Raw genomic sequence first — 17195 nt, forward strand, 5'->3', positions numbered from 1 at the left:
GGCGCGGGCACCGGGGCGGGGCGGGCGCGGGCACCGGGGCGGGGCGGGCGCGGGCACCGGGGCGGGGCGGGCGCGGGCACCGGGGCGGGGCGGGCGCGGGCACCGGGGCGGGGCGGGCGCGGGCACCGGGGCGGGGCGGGCGCGGGCACCGGGGCGGGGCGGGCGCGGGCACCGGGGCGCGGCGGCCGTTCGCACACGCCTCTTCCTGCTGCCGCGGCGCTGCGGTTGGCGGAGGCGGTGGCGGTGCGGAAGCTTACCGCGGAGCGCGGGCAAGGCTTCCCAAAGGGGCTCCCCGAAGGGGCTCCCCGCAGACACAAGAAAGAGCAGGTAGCGCCATTCGAGGTGCGAGCCTGAGGGGAGCAGCGGGGAAGCCTTGCGGACGTGAGGGCGGCAGCCCGCCCGGGAAGCGCTGCGCTCAGGCAGCTCCTCGCTCCCAGGCCCGAGGGGCGATAGCGCTCGCCGCTGTCACTGTGCCCTCACAGCGGGCCCGGCCGGCGTTCTGGCGGCACTACAAACCTTGATACCTCCCTGCCTCTCAGCGGTTCCCTGTCCTGAAACGCCTGATCGCGGGGGGAGGAGGGGAAGAAGAAAAAGTGTCTCGTCCTCAGGAGCCGCACATGCATGCAGAAAGATGCGGGCTCAGTCTTTTGTTTCTCAGTAGCACCTGCGATTTCATAGAATCATAGAATCGAACAGGTTGGAAGAGACCTCCAAGATCAGCCAGGCCAACCTAGCACCCAGCCCTAGCCACTCAACTAGACCATGGCACTAAGTGCCTCAGCCAGGCTTTCCTGGAACACCTCCAGGCACGGTGCCTCCACCACCTCCCCGGGCAGTCCACTCCAATGCCAATCACTCTCTCTGCCAACAACTTCATTGTCATTGCACACTGAAATGGGCTGCCTGGGGAGGTGGTGGAGTCGCCGTCCCTGGAGCTGTTCAAGGCAGGATTGGACGTGGCACTTGGTGCCATGGTCTAGCCTTGAGCTCTGTGGTAAAGGGTTGGGCTTGATGATCTATGAGGTCTCTTCCAACCTTGCTGGTGATACTGTGATTTGTGCTACAAAACCATACAGTACTGCGATTTCAAAGGACACCCATTGCACGCTGGTTCAAGTCTGCTGAGAAGTGATTCATGAACTGCTTGTGTCACACAGCAGTTAACCATGTCCTGTTCTTCAGTGTATGCCAGCCAAATGACAGTTACCAAAACCTTCTAATAGCATAAAAACACTTCAGAGTAAATACAGAAGAATGCTTTTTTTTCCACTTGATTTATTTTCATAATAAACCAATTAAAAATACAAAAGACAAGGACCCAAGGTTCAAAGGGCTCCGTCACTTAAAAATTTGTCTTTAAATACAAATTCACTCTGTAATATGAATACATAAAACATTAGACCTCTAAAGATAATGATCTTATTTGCATCTATCAAAAATTTGTATGGAAACAAATTAGCTGAAAAAAAAAAACCACAAACCCTTCCCCTGTGATATTGAATGTACATTATTTACAATCAAGGAAAACAAAAAAAAATAACCAACAAAGAAACTCTTAGCAGGATTAATCTCCAAAATACCTGCATAAATTGTCTATATTTCATTTCCCTCCCCCCCTCCCCCCCCTTACAAAATAATCTGAAGTAGAAAGCAAGACTGTTAAGCTTCATAGTCGCAAAATGGCCTGAAACGTCTGCACCTGTAGTGATGCTGTTAACTTCTGTCATTAAATAGATCTGATGTTCTCATATAAAAGCTAGAAACGGCGCTGTCCATTACTGGAGTAAATGTTTTGTGTACTCTCAACAGGAGTGTATATTCAGTTTTGCACGCACAAGGGCTTGTGCTGCAAAACAAAAACATGCAAGAGGATACCTGGGTATCAAAGCCTGCACACCGGTGTGGTGCACCGCTACGGGACAGATACTCGATGGTAAGAATTCGTATGCGTGGAAGGAAAAGGTCCCGCTAAAAGCTGCTGTAAAAATTGAAGTGATACACGCATGGATTAAACGGAAAAGGTTACAATAAGGTCACTGCCATGTCGATCAGCAGCAGACTGAAAACGTACAATAAAGAAACAACAGGTTTGAAACTTTGGCCAACGACCTCAGGAGGAAGTCTTCATGGCGTAAAAAAAAAGCATGTTCCTTCATGCCTGTGGTTTGAAACGTGAGTAATATATCATTTTCTTTGTATGATAACGTTTAGCATGTAAGAGAAAGATCAAAATCCATTCTAATGTATGAAATTCTAACAATTAACTGCAGGAATTTAAGTAGCTTTGCAACAACTTGCTTCAGAATCAAATCATATATACATGACTGAAGAGGTCCCATCACATTTATGAACATAATCATCCACAGGGTCTTTTTTTTTTTCCTTTTCTTTTCAAATTTATTGATATGAATTGGGTTCCAAGGGCTCATTTTCTTGCTTCACTTGCACGTTAGATGGGAAACCATTTGAATTGGACACCACCATCACAAACGGTTGCTGCTGGAATCTCTGCTCTGACTGCTCAGTATCATCTAAGTTGTCGTTGTCGTCTTCTTTGACCACTCCTTGTATGCCAATTTGTTTGGTTTCTGGTGCTTTAATCACTGAAGTGATCACTGTGCCTGGTGGATGAGCTACCACCTGGGAGCTGCTGGGCGAAAACGTTACCACGGGGGTTGTGGCACTGAAGGATGGAGATGAAGACATGTTGGCTGTTCCATTGCAAACTGTCTGCACGCTGCTGGTGAGCACCTGCTGAACTTGGGCTGGGCTCAGCACGATGGAGGAAGGAGGTGAGACTGGCTTCTGAGACTGCAGCATGACGTTTTCTTTCAGAACCGTCATGGGTTGGGAAGTAGGAATGGCTTGCAAAATGAATTTTTGGGGCGTTGTTGCTGAGGCTGGATCTGTGCTGGCTATCACTGTAGTAAGAGGCACTGTCTGGAGTGTTACAGTATGCAGCTGCTGATTTCCTGGAGAAACAACCACTGGAACTTGAGTTGGAGTCTGTAAAGTCCTATGAAGATTAGAAAGGATTAGAAGGTCAGAACACTTCCACAGTGAATTCTGAAAAAAGAATTACAGATTTACTACTGAAAAATCCCTTTGCAACACAGACCTGTCGTTTACCACTGGCTCCAAAAGGGTGGCAGTCACTCTCCTAATAAAATGGCAGCAACACAGTTCCCTAAGCAGCAGGCCAGAACCTTCTCAGACTCCTAGGAAAAATAGGTCTCTGTCTGCCAGGCTTGTAAACTACTTCTGGTAAAACAACTACAGAGAATTTGTTCCCAAATCATCAGTTTCAGTTGTGAACAATTCCAATTAGCTGCAGGCTCATAGATATAGATACAGCTGAGAGGAGAAGGTTAGAGGGTTAACAGCTGTACTGCTGAAGTATGCTACTGCAGTGGACAATGGTGACTTAGAGATGGGGCTGAAACACATAGACTCCAATCAGGCAAATAGAATCATAGAATCAACCAGGTTGGAAGAGACCTCCAAGATCATCCAGTCCAACCTAGCACCCAGCCCTAGCCACTCAACTAGACCATGGCACTAAGTGCCTCATCCAGTGTTTTTCCTGAACACCTCCAGGGACGGTGACTCCACCACCTCCCTGGGCAGCCCATTCCAATGCCAATCACTCTCTCTGCCAACAACTTCCTCCTAACATCCAGCCTAGACTTCCCCCAGCACAACTTGAGACTGTGTCCCCTTGTTCTGTTGCTGGTTGCCTGGCAGAAGAAACCAACCCCCACCTGGCTACAACCTTTCAGGTAGTTGTAGACAGCAATGAGGTCCCCCCTGAGCTTCCTCTTCTCCAGGCTGCACACCCCCAGCTCCCTCAGCCTCTCCTCATAGGCTTTGTGTTCCAGGCCCCTCACCAGCTTTGTTGCCCTTCTCTGGACACCTTCCAGCACCTCAACATCTCTCTTGAATTGAGGAGCCCAGAACTAGAAGACCCAAGTCACAACATACTTCTGGTGGTGAGACAAATGGTTTTCACAAGAGTGGGAAAGAGGAAGGGAAAGGCAACTGTTTTGACATCCTCTGACAGCTTGCTCCAGGCCTACCATACCACACTGTCTCTGGCAATCTTTTTGTTTCCTTCTGCTTCTCCTGCAAAATTTTCTCCAATCTTCCTGTTTCTTTTCAGTGTTTTCTCCCAACTGCCCTCCTCCTCTTTTATAGTCCTAAACTCTCTTTTGTGTTTTCTTGAACATAAGTGACACTGACAAAAAAAACACCCTATCTCCTCTTCCTCCTAGTTTATTACTGTCCCTGCTGAAGAAACACTGTAGATGGAAAGCCATTTACTACCTACATTTGTACTTACAAGCCCCTGCACAATGCTGCATGCTCTGAAGACTAGTCATCATAGAGCAGTAGGCAACTCTTACTGCATACCTATCTACCATGGAATGTCCTCCTTTCTACAGTCCTTTTTAGCCACATAGTACTTCATTTTTGTACAGCTCTGTGAAATCCAGCTGGATGCCAGCATTTAGCAACTGACCAGCCAGATCAGACAGAGCATACTCAACATTTCAATTTAAAGCCATGCTCTGCCTATCCCAGGCATACCAAAGCATGACTTACGTGATGCTGAAGGTATGGGGCAATGTGGATGCAGATGCTGCTGCCGGCAGTAGTCCAACTGCACAGGGAGCTGCATGCCCCTTTTTTAACATAGCAGCAGACAAGCAAAGGAATATTTACAGAGGATTTCCCAGGTCTCTCTCAGTTCAGACTTCTGATGAGGGCCTCCAGCTGAGCTCCAAAGATTGCTCCCGTCAGAGTAGCTCCAGTAACCCAGCTGGTAACAGGCTCAGAGCACGACAGGATGCCCTGAGCATCCTGCAGTACCTGCAGGCAATCTTTTCCCCACCTCTGGTGTGGTTTGGAAATACAAGGAATAAAATCTGCATCTGTAGCTTTCTCTTCCCCACAAGAAAGAAGACTGCAGTGCCTGGAAATGCTGCTGCCCTAGCAAAACAAATCCAAATCCTTGCCCAGGAGGCTCCCATGCAAGCCTCACCACAGAGGCTGTAATAACCAGGATATGAAAGTGATGCCAGAGTCAATCTTGAGCTTCTATTTCACACAGCTGGAGAGATCCCAAGGAAGAAACTCATGGAAATGAGGGCTGGCTGGGGTGGAATCCCCAGATAGAATGCTTTCTTTCCAACTTCTGGAGAATTTAGTGCTGCACAGCAAATACCAACAAATGAAGCTCGAGGCTCAGAATGACAGCACCAAGGCTCACACCAAATCTGTTACGGGTTAGTACCAACATCTACTTATTTTTTTCCTCCTCATCAATTCCCTTGAAACCCTTGACAGAAAAATCACAAATGTCTGTGTCAGAAGTAATAACAGGATGAGAGCATCCACTAACTTTTAAAACAAAACCAAACCCACAAACAACCTCCAATTAAACAAACTTGCAGTAAAAATCAAGATGTCACACAGATACAAGCTCAACCCAGGGGAAGTCTGCAGAGACCAACAATTCAAGTGGGAAAGCCAAGAAGGAAAAGACAGCTGACACTTGCCATGAGAAAGGATTTAAAACATCAGACTAGATATCAGGCAAGCTCCTTAATCCATGGAGGAACTTTCTTGAACTTGAAGAATTAAGATCAGCTCAACAGCTGTAGTTTTGAAAGCAGCAGCTAAGGCTGCTACCCTGTGCTGGTATGCCATCCAAGTGTTACTTTAAAGCTACCTTCTAGTTCTTCAGCTGTTTTGTTACTAAAAAATGGCTAAAAGAGAAGTGTCTAACTGCTCAGTGGCTGTAAAGGACAACCTCAAAAAGCCTGAACCAGATCTAATCAATGCAGAAGCACCTGGAGTGACAGCTCTTAGAGAACCAAACCAAAACACACGTAAGTAGTATTTGTGTATTGATGTTAAGCCATTTTATTCCTCCTGAAAGCATGTCCCTCACCTGTACTGTGTCTAATAGTGTAATCCATGTGCTCTGTCTTCTCCACCAGTCATGACACACAGATGACACATACATAGGTGAGACCCCACCTGGAGTACTGTGTCCAGTTCTGGAGCCCCCATTATGAGAAGGATGTGGATGTGCTGGAGTGTGTCCATAGAAAGGCCACTGGGATGCTCAGAGGGCTGGAGCACCTCTCCTACGAGGACAGACTGAAAGAGTTGGGGCTGTTCAGTCTGGAGAAGAAGAGGCTCCCAGGTGACCTTCTTGTGGCCTTTCAGTATCTGAAGGGGGCCTACAAAAAAGCTGCAGAGGGACTTTTCAGGATATCAGGGAGTGACAGGACTAGGGAGAACGGAGTGAAGCTGGGGATGGGTAGGTTCAGACTGGACGTGAGGAGGAAGTTGTTCAGCATGAGAGTGGTGAGAGCCTGGAATGGGTTGCCCAGGAAGGTGGTTGAGGCTCCATCCCTGGAGGTGTTTAAGGCCAGGCTGGATGGGGTTCTGGCCAGCTTGATCTAGGGTAGGGTGTCCCTGGGCATGGCGGGGGGTGGTTGGAACTAGATGATCCCTGTGGTCCCTTCCAACCTTGACTGATTCTGTGATTCTATATGTAAACATGTACATGCACATGTATGTATATACACATAGAGCAGGGAAAGCATGCAGCAGATGCCTGCATAAGCACAGACTTAAGCAGCACACAGCATCATAAATACATGTCATTATTTATGTTAACAGTGGCCAAGCAAGCTATTTGCCTTAGCTGCCAAGACTACTGACAACTGTGTCTGTTTACAAACTCAAAATCTATCTGCTCAGTTTGCCTTGAACATCATTGAAGAAACCACTGGTTTAGTGAATCATTTTGCCTGATTTACAACTTACTAAAAACCAAAACATCAATAAATGTACACAGCAGAATCATAGAATCAAGCAGGTTGGAAGAGACCTCCAAGATCAGCCAGGCCAACCTAGCACCCAGCCCTAGCAACTCAACCAGACCATGGCTCTAAGTGCCTCATCCAGGCTTTTCTTCAACACCTCCAGGGATGGTGACTCCACCACCTCCCTGGGCAGCCCATTCCAATGTCAATCACTCTCTCTGCCAACAACTTCCTCCTAACATCCAGCCTAGACTTCCCCCAGCACAACTTGAGACTGTGTCCCCTTGTTCTGTTGCTGGTTGCCTGGCAGAAGAGACCAACCCCCACCTGGCTACAGCCTCCCTTCAGGTAGTTGTAGACAGCAATGAGGTCCCTCCTGAGCCTCCTCTTCTCCAGGCTAAACACCCCCAGCTCCCTCAGCCTCTCCTCATAGGCTTTGTGTTCCAGGCCCCTCACCAGCTTTGTTGCCCTTCTCTGGACACCTTCCAGCACCTCAATATCTCTCTTGAATTGAGGAGCCCAGAACTGGACACAGCACTCAAGGTGTGGCCTGACCAGTGCTGAGCACAGGGGCAGAATAACCTCCCTTGTCCTACTGGCCACACTACTGAAAGTGATGTGTTAACACTGAGCTACATTATTTTAGGTGCTTTGAACTGTGTATTTTTCTGTTCCTCTAGATTTCAGTGTCAATTTGTTAATACTCTTCCTGCTCTAAGGTACAAATCTATTGGGTGATTACTTTAAAAGTTCCTGCTGAGGTTACAAAAAGAAGGAGAACATTGAGCAACAGTGATGAAAAGGAAAATGCTGCCATAAAACAATCTGGTTGCAATTGAGAGAAGAATGACAACAATTCTTAAGTAATTTTAGCTTGGCAGAAAATGATCATCTACTCCTTGGCCTGTTTGGTACTGTTAACAGGCCAGAATTGTGCAATATCACATTAGTGCCTCAAGAGGTAACTAGTGATAAAGCAAACAATAAGTGACAGGCAAGAAAATCAAGTTTATTCATGGTGATTTATGTGAAACTTATGAAATGGAGGAAGGGAGAAGATGTCATTTTTTTCTTTGAAGCTACAAGCCAAGGTAGAGAAAGCAGTTCACAGCAACATGAGAAAATGAAACAATGCAACACAGAGAAAGGTAAGAGAGGCAAATTTCCTCTCACTACACACTGCTCCACAGCTGCACTCATGGATGTGATCCTGAATTGTCAGTAATCCTGTCAATATTTCACCCCAGCCTTTTGCCTCATAGCCACTGGCCCTTCTACAGCACAAGCCATGCAGACACAGTCTGCCATGCAACCTAGGGGGAGATGTCTGTGACAGGCAGAAAGGCACTTGATGACTTCATACCCAGTCTGAACACAGTCACCTCCAAAGGGAGGGTGGAACTGTTCTTGTCTGGCTCTTTGCATGGATAATCTCTTACATCACAAGGACAGATGCAGAGGACCCAAGTCTGAAGTCCAGTGTCTTACAGTCTTCTTTCCAGACTGTGTGGTTATGCAACTTCAAACAACACTAATATAGGCAGGATGCAAAGTATGACTACAGAACATCACAGTGACATTCACTGCACAACCTGCACAAGCTACTGTCTATACATGGCACAAGACAATGACACTCCATGTGAAAGAGCAGATGTAATGACATTGTCAGAGTTTATAAACTAATGCTGGACAGATCTAATGCTAGACAAATCTATTTTTCATAGAATCAACCAGGTTGGAAGAGACCTCCAAGATCATCCAGTCCAACCTAGCACCCAGCCCTAGCCAATCAACTAGACCATGGCACTAAGTGCCTCATACAGGCTTTTCTTGAACACCTCCAGGGATGGTGACTCCACCACCTCCCTGGGCAGCCCATTCCAATGCCAATCACTCTCTCTGCCAACAACTTCCTCCTAACATCCAGCCTAGACTTCCCCCAGCACAACTTGAGACTGTGTCCCCTTGTTCTGTTGCTGGTTGCCTGGCAGAAGAGACCAACCCCCACCTGGCTGCAACCTCCCTTCAGGTAGTTGTAGACAGCAGTGAGGTCCCCCCTGAGCCTCCTCTTCTCTAGGCTAAACACCCCCAGCTCCCTCAGCCTCTCCTCATAGGGGAACACCACTAGTGACTGGCTGCAGTGAGACCACCAATACATCATAGCCTGGACTTAGATACATGTTATGAAACACCATCAGAAAGTCAAAGGTAATTCCCTCTGCTTCTTTTGACAATCTACTGTGTTGGCATATTATTGGCTTCATCACTGTTCTACACAGAATGTTCTCAGCCAGAAAAAAACATTGTTCACCTTTAGCTACTTCATTCTCTTCTTGAATAAAAATCTTGCCACTGTGGTCCAGGCTTGTGCCACCCTCAGGATGAATTAACTGCAAGATTTTCTACCTCAAAAGTTGCAAAACAGGTCAAGATGAAAGCTGTAGAAGATGAAGTCTGTATTAACTACTACCCCAGCTACAAAGCACAGTCAGGATACAGGTCTTCTAACACACTCTCCCCAAGCTGTAAGAATGACAACTTGAAAAGACAGAATAAGTGAAGTGAGTTGCTCCATCTTAAATCACTATTACTTTAGATTCAAGGTAAATGAAAAAGCATCTCACTGTCTGCAGCCCCAGTCAGTTAAGGGAGCAAATTAACTGCCCAAATGCAGGCACCTTAGGGCTGTGTAGGATGTCCTAGCCTTATGAGCTCCCTAGCCTTATGGTAGAGCTATACTTTGTAAAGCAACAGAAAGGAAGCCCTTTATGCTCAGAACAACCCAACAAACGTGGAGCTGAATCTCAGACCTACTTCAGTGCCTCTAAATTCCCAACTAAATCCCAGTAACTCCAATAAACCAAACATTCTGGTTAACCTGTGTCAGTTATTCTGGTTTAAAATAAACAGTTTTACAAGCACTAAATTCCCCCTTCCTTAGGAAAAAAAAGTAATACATTGGAAAAAGTTGGGAATAAAACACTTATCCAAAGAGGCATTCTTGGTTTTGCCTGAGCAGTGGAAAAGAATGGTGGTGCCAAATTCAGCTCCCAGTTACATGACTGGAAACTGCAGTAACTGTGCTTGCATCCACCAAGCCGTAGCGTCAGAGCAGCCAGATCTGCAGAGCAGCAGTGGGTTTGCAATGGTGAATATTCCCACTGGGGATGAGAGATGTCTTCCCCAGTCAGAAAAACCCAGTTGACATGACCTGACCTTGATCCTGCCCCATTTTCCAAGCCTGAGTTAGCACCACATCACAGCACTAAGACTGAAGAGGTGGCACCTAACCTTTATAAGCAACACTTATTACATCCTCTGCATAAAGCAGGGCATCATAAGTCAAGACCTTTCAACTTCAGAGTAAGACACTACCCTCCACTCAAAACACACAAAACTCTGTGTGAGGTTTGTGCAGCTATAAATGAAGCCACTGTCTCCTGTGAAGAATCAGCCCTTGATTTTCACTGACATGCACTTTGAGAAGTGCAAAAAGGCCCTGAGAATGGCTTCCACACACTCCTAGCAATGCTCTGGATGAAGACTTCACCAGTCAATGATGCCTGCTGCAGGCAAGGGATGGTGACATGAGCCTTTCACTAGATTTGTGAGATAGGATTCTTTTGCCAGCTTCCTCAGCAGAGATGTGTGTTCAGAGTTCCCTGCAGGACACAGCTAAGTGTTAAGAAACCAAGTGTTTTGACCCCAGTCATCCTTAATATTTTCTATATATAGATTTTCTTCTCAGAGTGCAAACAGAAGCAAAGTGCTGCAGAGGGAAGATCATTTATTTCCATGAAGAAGTGAGAGAAATGTTTATATGAATAAAATTTACAAACAGTGTTGCACAAGGCAAATTATGTGGGTCTAAGATCTTCACACTTCAAGACAGAGCCCAAAAATTTGGGTTGCCATTTTTATTTTCAGTTTTACTTCTCACACACCTTAGGACATTCTTTCATAATTAGCAATACTTCTGTGTCACTCAGTATTTATGTACAGATGGCACCAAGCTAGGAGCAGGTGTGGAGCTGTTGGAAGGTAGGAGAGCCCTGCAGAGGGACCTGGACAGGCTGGATGGGTGGGCAGAGGCCAATGGGATGAGATTGAACAAGGCCAAGTGCAGGGGTCTGCACTTTGGCCACAACAACCCCAAGCAGCACTACAGGCTGGGGACAGAGTGGCTGAGAGCAGCCAGGAGGAAAGGGACCTGGGGGTGCTGATGGATAGTAGGCTGAAGATGAGGCAGCAGTGTGCCCAGGTGGCCAAGACAGCCAATGGCATCCTGGCCTGCATCAGGAACAGTGTGGCCAGTAGGACAAGGGAGGTTATTCTGCCCCTGTACTCAGCACTGCTCAGGCCACACCTTGAGTGCTGTGTCCAGTTCTGGGCCCTCAATTCAAGAGAGATGTTGAGGTGCTGGAAGGTGTCCAGAGAAGGGCAATGAAGCTGCTGAGGGGCCTGGAGCACAAAGCCTATGAGGAGAGGCTGAGGGAGCTGGGGGTGTGCAGCCTGGAGAAGAGGAGGTGCAGGGGGGACCTCATTGCTGTCTACAACTACCTGAAGGGAGGCTGTAGCCAGGTGGGGGTTGGTCTCTTCTGCCAGGCAACCAGCAACAGAACAAGGGGACACAGTCTCAAGCCGTGGTGGGGGAAGTCTAGGCTGGATGTTAGGAGGAAGTTGTTGTCAGAGAGAGTGATTGGCATTGGAATGGGCTGCCCAGGGAGGTGGTGGAGTCACCATCCCTGGAAGTGTTCAAGAAAAGCCTGGCTGAGGCACTTAGTGCCATGGTCTAGTTGAGTGGCTAGGGCTGGGTGCTAGGTTGGAGTGGATGATCTTGGAGGTCTCTTCCAACCTGGTTGATTCTATGCTTCTCAAGATGAAAAAATAAGAAGCATGAAAGAAAATATTTTGAATGGATCATGCAGATACATCATGTATAATACAAACACAAAACTAGGAAACACAGAATCACACAGAAAGAGAATGTTAGGGACTGGACAGGACCTCGAAAGTTCATTTAGTCTAACCTCCCTGGCAAAGCAAGATCACCTAGAGAAGGTCACAGAGGAATGCACCCAGGTGGGTTCTGAACATCTCCTGAGAAGAAGACTCCACAACTTGTCTGGGCAGCCTGTTCCAGTGTTCTCTGTTACCCTCAAAGTTTTTCCTCATGTTTATGCAGGAAAAAAGCAGAACCATGAAAATATTGCCTCTGCTATGGGACAGAACTGGTAATATTAAATTTTAAAGAGATATTCTATACTTTTCCTTCCTAAAGGACTGACCTCAAGCCTAATACCACAGAAAAGATGTGCTTCCCTCCACCACTGATGAGTGTAACTATGTAGCTTAGCGATAGTAACTCCCAGTTTCTACAGTCAGCCACATGGACACCAAGCTGACAGACGAGCTTGTTTTTGAAGCACAACAAAGAAATGAGTCTGTCTAGCCATCAGTCAGTGATTTATTCTTACTTATGCATCTGGCTTCTGCACATTTTCTTACCTTATATTCTGAACCGAGGAACTTAACGTTTCATCTGGAACATTACTGGCTACAGCTGCGTGTCCTTCTGGGAGGGACTGCAATGGCTGCATTACGTGAACTGTCCGATAAAGCTGAGTGGGATATACTGGCTGTGGAGATTGCATTGTCCTCAAAACTTCTGAAGTCAAGCCAGGCATCTGCTGCTGTACAACTTCTATGTGCTCCTTCAGCTTCGCAGGCTTGGAGCTTCCTGTTTTTAGCACTGTGGTCGATCCTCCCTTTGTTCCTGCGTTTGCAGATGATCTAGATCTGCTCGACTGGTTTCTATTGGCCACAGGAGTTGAGAGCAGGCTTGAATCTGATGATTCAGTGCTAGGGCTTGCTTCTTCATCGTCTATGTAGATCAGATCTTTTGGCATTTCTTTAAATTGATATACTAGGCGTTGACCTTCTACTTTAGCCAGTATTCCTCTTTGGTAATAGTATCTGTTTAAAGCACACACACATCAAGTTACATAGTGTTTGTTACAAAGAAAACAGCTAAACAAAAAGGCCACAGCCCTCCCCTGAAAACAAGGCAAGCAGTAACAAGCAAACAGCATTTTAAGTACCTACTTTCTTCAGCATTAAATACTTTTCCCCCAAGCAGCTTTCTTTTGTTGGTATTTTTTGTCACTTACTAGTACCTGCTTTCTTCAGCATTAAAAAGTGGCTGATACTTTTCCCCCAAGCAGCTTTCTTTTGTTGGTATTTTTTGTCACTTACTAGTACCTGCTTTCTTCAGCATTAAAAAGTGGCTGATACTTTCCCCCCCCAAGCAGCTTTCTTTTGTTGGTATTTTTTGTCACTTACTAGTACCTGCTTTCTTCAGCATTAAAAAGTGGCTGATACTTTCCCCCCCAAGCAGCTTTCTTTTGTTGGTATTTTTTGTCACTTACTAGTACCTGCTTTCTTCAGCATTAAAAAGTGGCTGATACTTTCCCTCCAAGCAGCTTTCTTCTGTTGGTATTTTTTGTCACTTACTAGTACCTGCTTTCTTCAGCATTAAAAAGTGGCTGATACTTTCCCCCCCAAGCAGCTTTCTTTTGTTGGTATTTTTTGTCACTTACTAGTACCTGCTTTCTTCAGCATTAAAAAGTGGCTGATACTTTTCCCCCCCAAGCAGCTTTCTTTTGTTGGTATTTTTTGTCACTTACTAGTTTCAACCTCAGATAACTCTCAGGACAAAGAGAACTCTGTCATTTGGCAGCTCAATCAATTTATGCTGCCTAAAATTTGTGTGAAACTTGTAATTCTCCTCTTGATTCATAGAGTTCTTTCAGTTACCTGAATTATTCTTATTCACCAGTAAGCACAGGTAGATAATTTTAGGTACAACAACACAAAGTGAATAGGACAGAGAATACTACTTTTGTTGTATTTACAAATTAGTGCAAGGACTGGAAATGATGCACACCAAGGTGAGGGGTGAAGGGAAATTAAGCAGAGCTGCTTAGTTGCACTATAATTAATCAGTAGGTAAGGCTGAATCTCCATGGATATCTGTTTATTCTGCACAGTCTTTCATGTAGGAAAAAAATCCCAGCTCAACACATGATGTGATTCTTTAAAACCATCTGTAAGTGCAAGTTCAGAGAAGCAAACAGACTTGAATTCTTAAGCTGTATCATTCCATTGGAAACAGCATCATTTTCAACAAGTACAAATAATGAATACATCTGAATTAAGGGCTTCTTTTTCAAGCAATAAATGTTTAAGTTACATATTAATACAAATATGGAACATTCAGTCTCACTTTGTCAGTGGCCAACTGTGGAGATGCAATTTTTTAGTGCAGTTGCACTAAAAATATGGGAGCTGAGACTGAAGGTAACTGATTCTGGGTTGCTGTTAGTAAGGGTTACTTTTAGTTAGCTTATTTCTCTTGCATAGTTAACTTCTGCATTTCCCAAACTAACAGATTGGGTAAGGTCATTTAATGCATGCAAACACTAAGACAACAAAACCAGTCTATTATTAAAATGCACATACCTGAGAGCTCTACCCATTGTTTCATAATTCATGTCAGGTTTGTTTTTGTGCTTTCCCCACAACCTGGACACAGCCTTGGAATCTACTAGTTTGAAAATGCCCTTCTCTCTTTGCGTCCATTTGATGTATTTAGGACAGGTAGCTTTGTCCTGGAGCAGTGCTAATAAGAACTCCCAGAGATAAATTGTATTTCCTAAAAAAAATCAAAGTATTTCAGGACACAGGGAAAAGAAAAAGAGAGATAAAAAAATATTAGTTGACCCTATTTTATTATGTAAATAATCTAAAAATTAATAAGCTGATATCTTTACAAATAGTCTGTATCAACAAGACTAGGGAATAGTGCTGGGAAGGTGTGAGAATGATTCCTGTTAGTTGGAATCTGAGTGCCCAAGCACCCTACCTATTGTTCTGTAGCTTAAGAGAGTCAGGTAATAGTCAGCCTACAGTCACCTTGTTTCAATCACCAACGTTAGACAGCATGAGTTACCTACATGTGCACTTCCCTTCTGCCTAATCCAGTAACAGAAGCAGTCACAATTGTTTTACCTTGAACAGCAATGTTCAGATCCATCCTCTGAGAAATGATGGAAATTAAGACCCTGCTTAAATACTTTGCTGAATGAAGGTGAGTGTAATAATCCTTTAAAAAGCTGAACAAAATCCTTGCTTTAACCATCAGACCTACATGGGGCGATCAAAGGCATATGCTGAGGCAGGCAAAGCTTCAAGAGCAAAGTTCAGAAAAAGGGTGGGGTATTTTTCCTCATCAAATGAATGCTTGCACTTAATGGTAGACAACATCCAAATCTCATTTTACCATCAAGCAGGAAAAAGCACTTATATGTGTAAATCTATTCAGTGTTGACCACATATAAAGAAAGAACATCAAATTCACAGATTGTGAGTAACAAATTTTGCCTTTCTTACTTTTCTGAAAGCACATTTAAGGAGTCTAAACTCTTGTAACTAATGAGAGTCTTTTTCCTGCCTTTTTTAAAGGCATTTGGTGTCTCATGTTTCTTTGGACACTTAAAGCTGCACAGAAGCTTCCTAATGATATGCTGTTAGGCTGCAAAAGGATGAGAAAACTTCTTACATGGAAGTATCACCTTGCACAAGCAGCTGTAGAAAACCACAGCAAGGATAGCTTGTGCAGGTTTCTTGAGTTACACAAAAATTGATTCCCAGTGCATCAGGATCTCTTTTGTTAGCTTCAGTTTAACCCAGCAGGTGTTCCCCAAGGGTCAGTGCTGGGCTCAGTCCTGTTCAATATCTTTATTGATGATCTGGACGAGGGGATTGAGTCCAGCATCAGTAAGTTTGCAGATGACACCAAGCTAGGAGCAGTTGTTGATCTGTTGGAAGGTAGGAGAGATCTGCAGAGGGACCTGGACAGGATGGATGGGTGGGCAGAGGCCAATGGGATGAGATTGAACAAGGCCAAGTGCAGGGGTCTGCACTTTGGCCACAACAACCCCAAGCAGCGCTACAGGCTGGGGATAGAGTGGCTGAGAGCAGCCAGGAGGAAAGGGAGCAGGGGTACTGGTAGAGACTAGGCTGAAGATGAGGCAGCAGTGTGCCCAGGTGGCCAGGAGAGCCAATGGCATCCTGGCCTGCATCAGGAACAGTGTGGCCAGTAGGATAAGGGAGGTTATTCTGCCCCTGTACTCAGCACTGCTCAGGCCACACCTTGAGTGCTGTGTCCAGCCCTGGGCCCCTCAGTTCAGGAGAGATGTTGAGGTGCTGGAAGGTGCCCAGAGAAGGGCAACAAAGCTGGTGAGGGGCCTGGAACACAAAGCCTATGAGGAGAGGCTGAGGGAGCTGGGGGTGTTTAGCCTGGAGAAGAGGAGGCTCAGGGGGGACCTCATTGCTGTCTACAACTACCTGAAGGGAGGCTGTAGCCAGGTGGGGGTTGGTCTCTTCTGCCAGGCAACCAGCAATAGAACAAGGGGACACAGTGTCAAGTTGTGCTGGGGGAAGTCTAGGCTGGATGTTAGGAGGAAGTTGTTGTCAGAGAGAGTGATTGGCATTGGAATGGGCTGCCCAGGGAGGTGGTGGAGTCACCGTCCCTGAGGGTGTTCAAGAAAAGCCTGGATGAGGCACTTAGTGCCATGGTCTAGTTGATTGGCTAGGGCTGGGTGCTAGGTTGGACTGGCTGATCTTGGAGGTCTCTTCCAACCTGGTTGATTCTATGGCCACTAATATCCCTTTTGCTTTAATTCTGTGTTCCTCAAAATGCAAAACAAATGCTTTTGTTGTAGCTTTTTGCACAGCAGGCAGTGGTTTCAGGCAACACACTCCTTTTTAATTCCTTCTGAATTAGCAATTTTCTAACAATGGAATGTGAAATATGGCATATCCATGCTACCATCAACAGAAACATTGGACTCTTCTGTCTTGTAATTCTGTGCCTAGCTGTTAAATACTTTCTGTTATTTCATTGAGTACTATTTGGATGTTCTTCTGATGCTTTCATTTTTAATTAAAAACCAGGTTTTCATTAAAAAGTAATAAATCCACAATGCATGCTCACAATTGCTGGCAAAATTGCTAAATTGTTTGCCAACAAGTTTTTTTTTTTTTTCCTGTTATTGCAGGAAGTCCTTTTAAAAAACAGCAAATAAAACCCAAACAAACCACAAAAGCAGAAACTAAACCACGCCAAACGTAATAATTTGTTATGATTTTTCTGATTTCAGGAGAGTCCATCACACTCCAGGTTTAGCTGGTCTTTTGTCCTGGCAAGTACTGCACTCATGCAAGCAGATTAGACCCTATGTGTGTGTGCAGGCTCTTGTGGTGACAAAGAGGAGGCTCATTTCCAGCTTTCTC

At 45.5% G+C, this 17195-nt stretch overlaps 1 protein-coding gene across 7 annotated transcripts in view; it reads right to left on the reverse strand.

The window, feature by feature from the left end:
* Window positions 1-1237: 1237 nt before the first annotated feature.
* The window catches only part of ELF1 (E74 like ETS transcription factor 1), a 108967-nt gene continuing 93009 nt past the window's right edge, over window positions 1238-17195 (reverse strand). For all 7 annotated transcript variants that reach the window (XM_064174616.1, XM_064174604.1, XM_064174610.1 and 4 more), the window contains 3 exons: window positions 14361-14553; window positions 12348-12815; window positions 1238-3016 (listed from right to left, as the gene is read on the reverse strand). In XM_064174616.1, coding sequence (XP_064030686.1) covers window positions 2398-3016; window positions 12348-12815; window positions 14361-14553 — 1280 coding nt within the window. In that variant the 3' untranslated portion in view covers window positions 1238-2397. The remainder of the gene's footprint in view (window positions 3017-12347; window positions 12816-14360; window positions 14554-17195) is intronic.

This window comes from Pogoniulus pusillus, chromosome 3, assembly GCF_015220805.1.
Source record: "Pogoniulus pusillus isolate bPogPus1 chromosome 3, bPogPus1.pri, whole genome shotgun sequence".
Lineage (NCBI taxonomy): Eukaryota > Metazoa > Chordata > Aves > Piciformes > Lybiidae > Pogoniulus > Pogoniulus pusillus.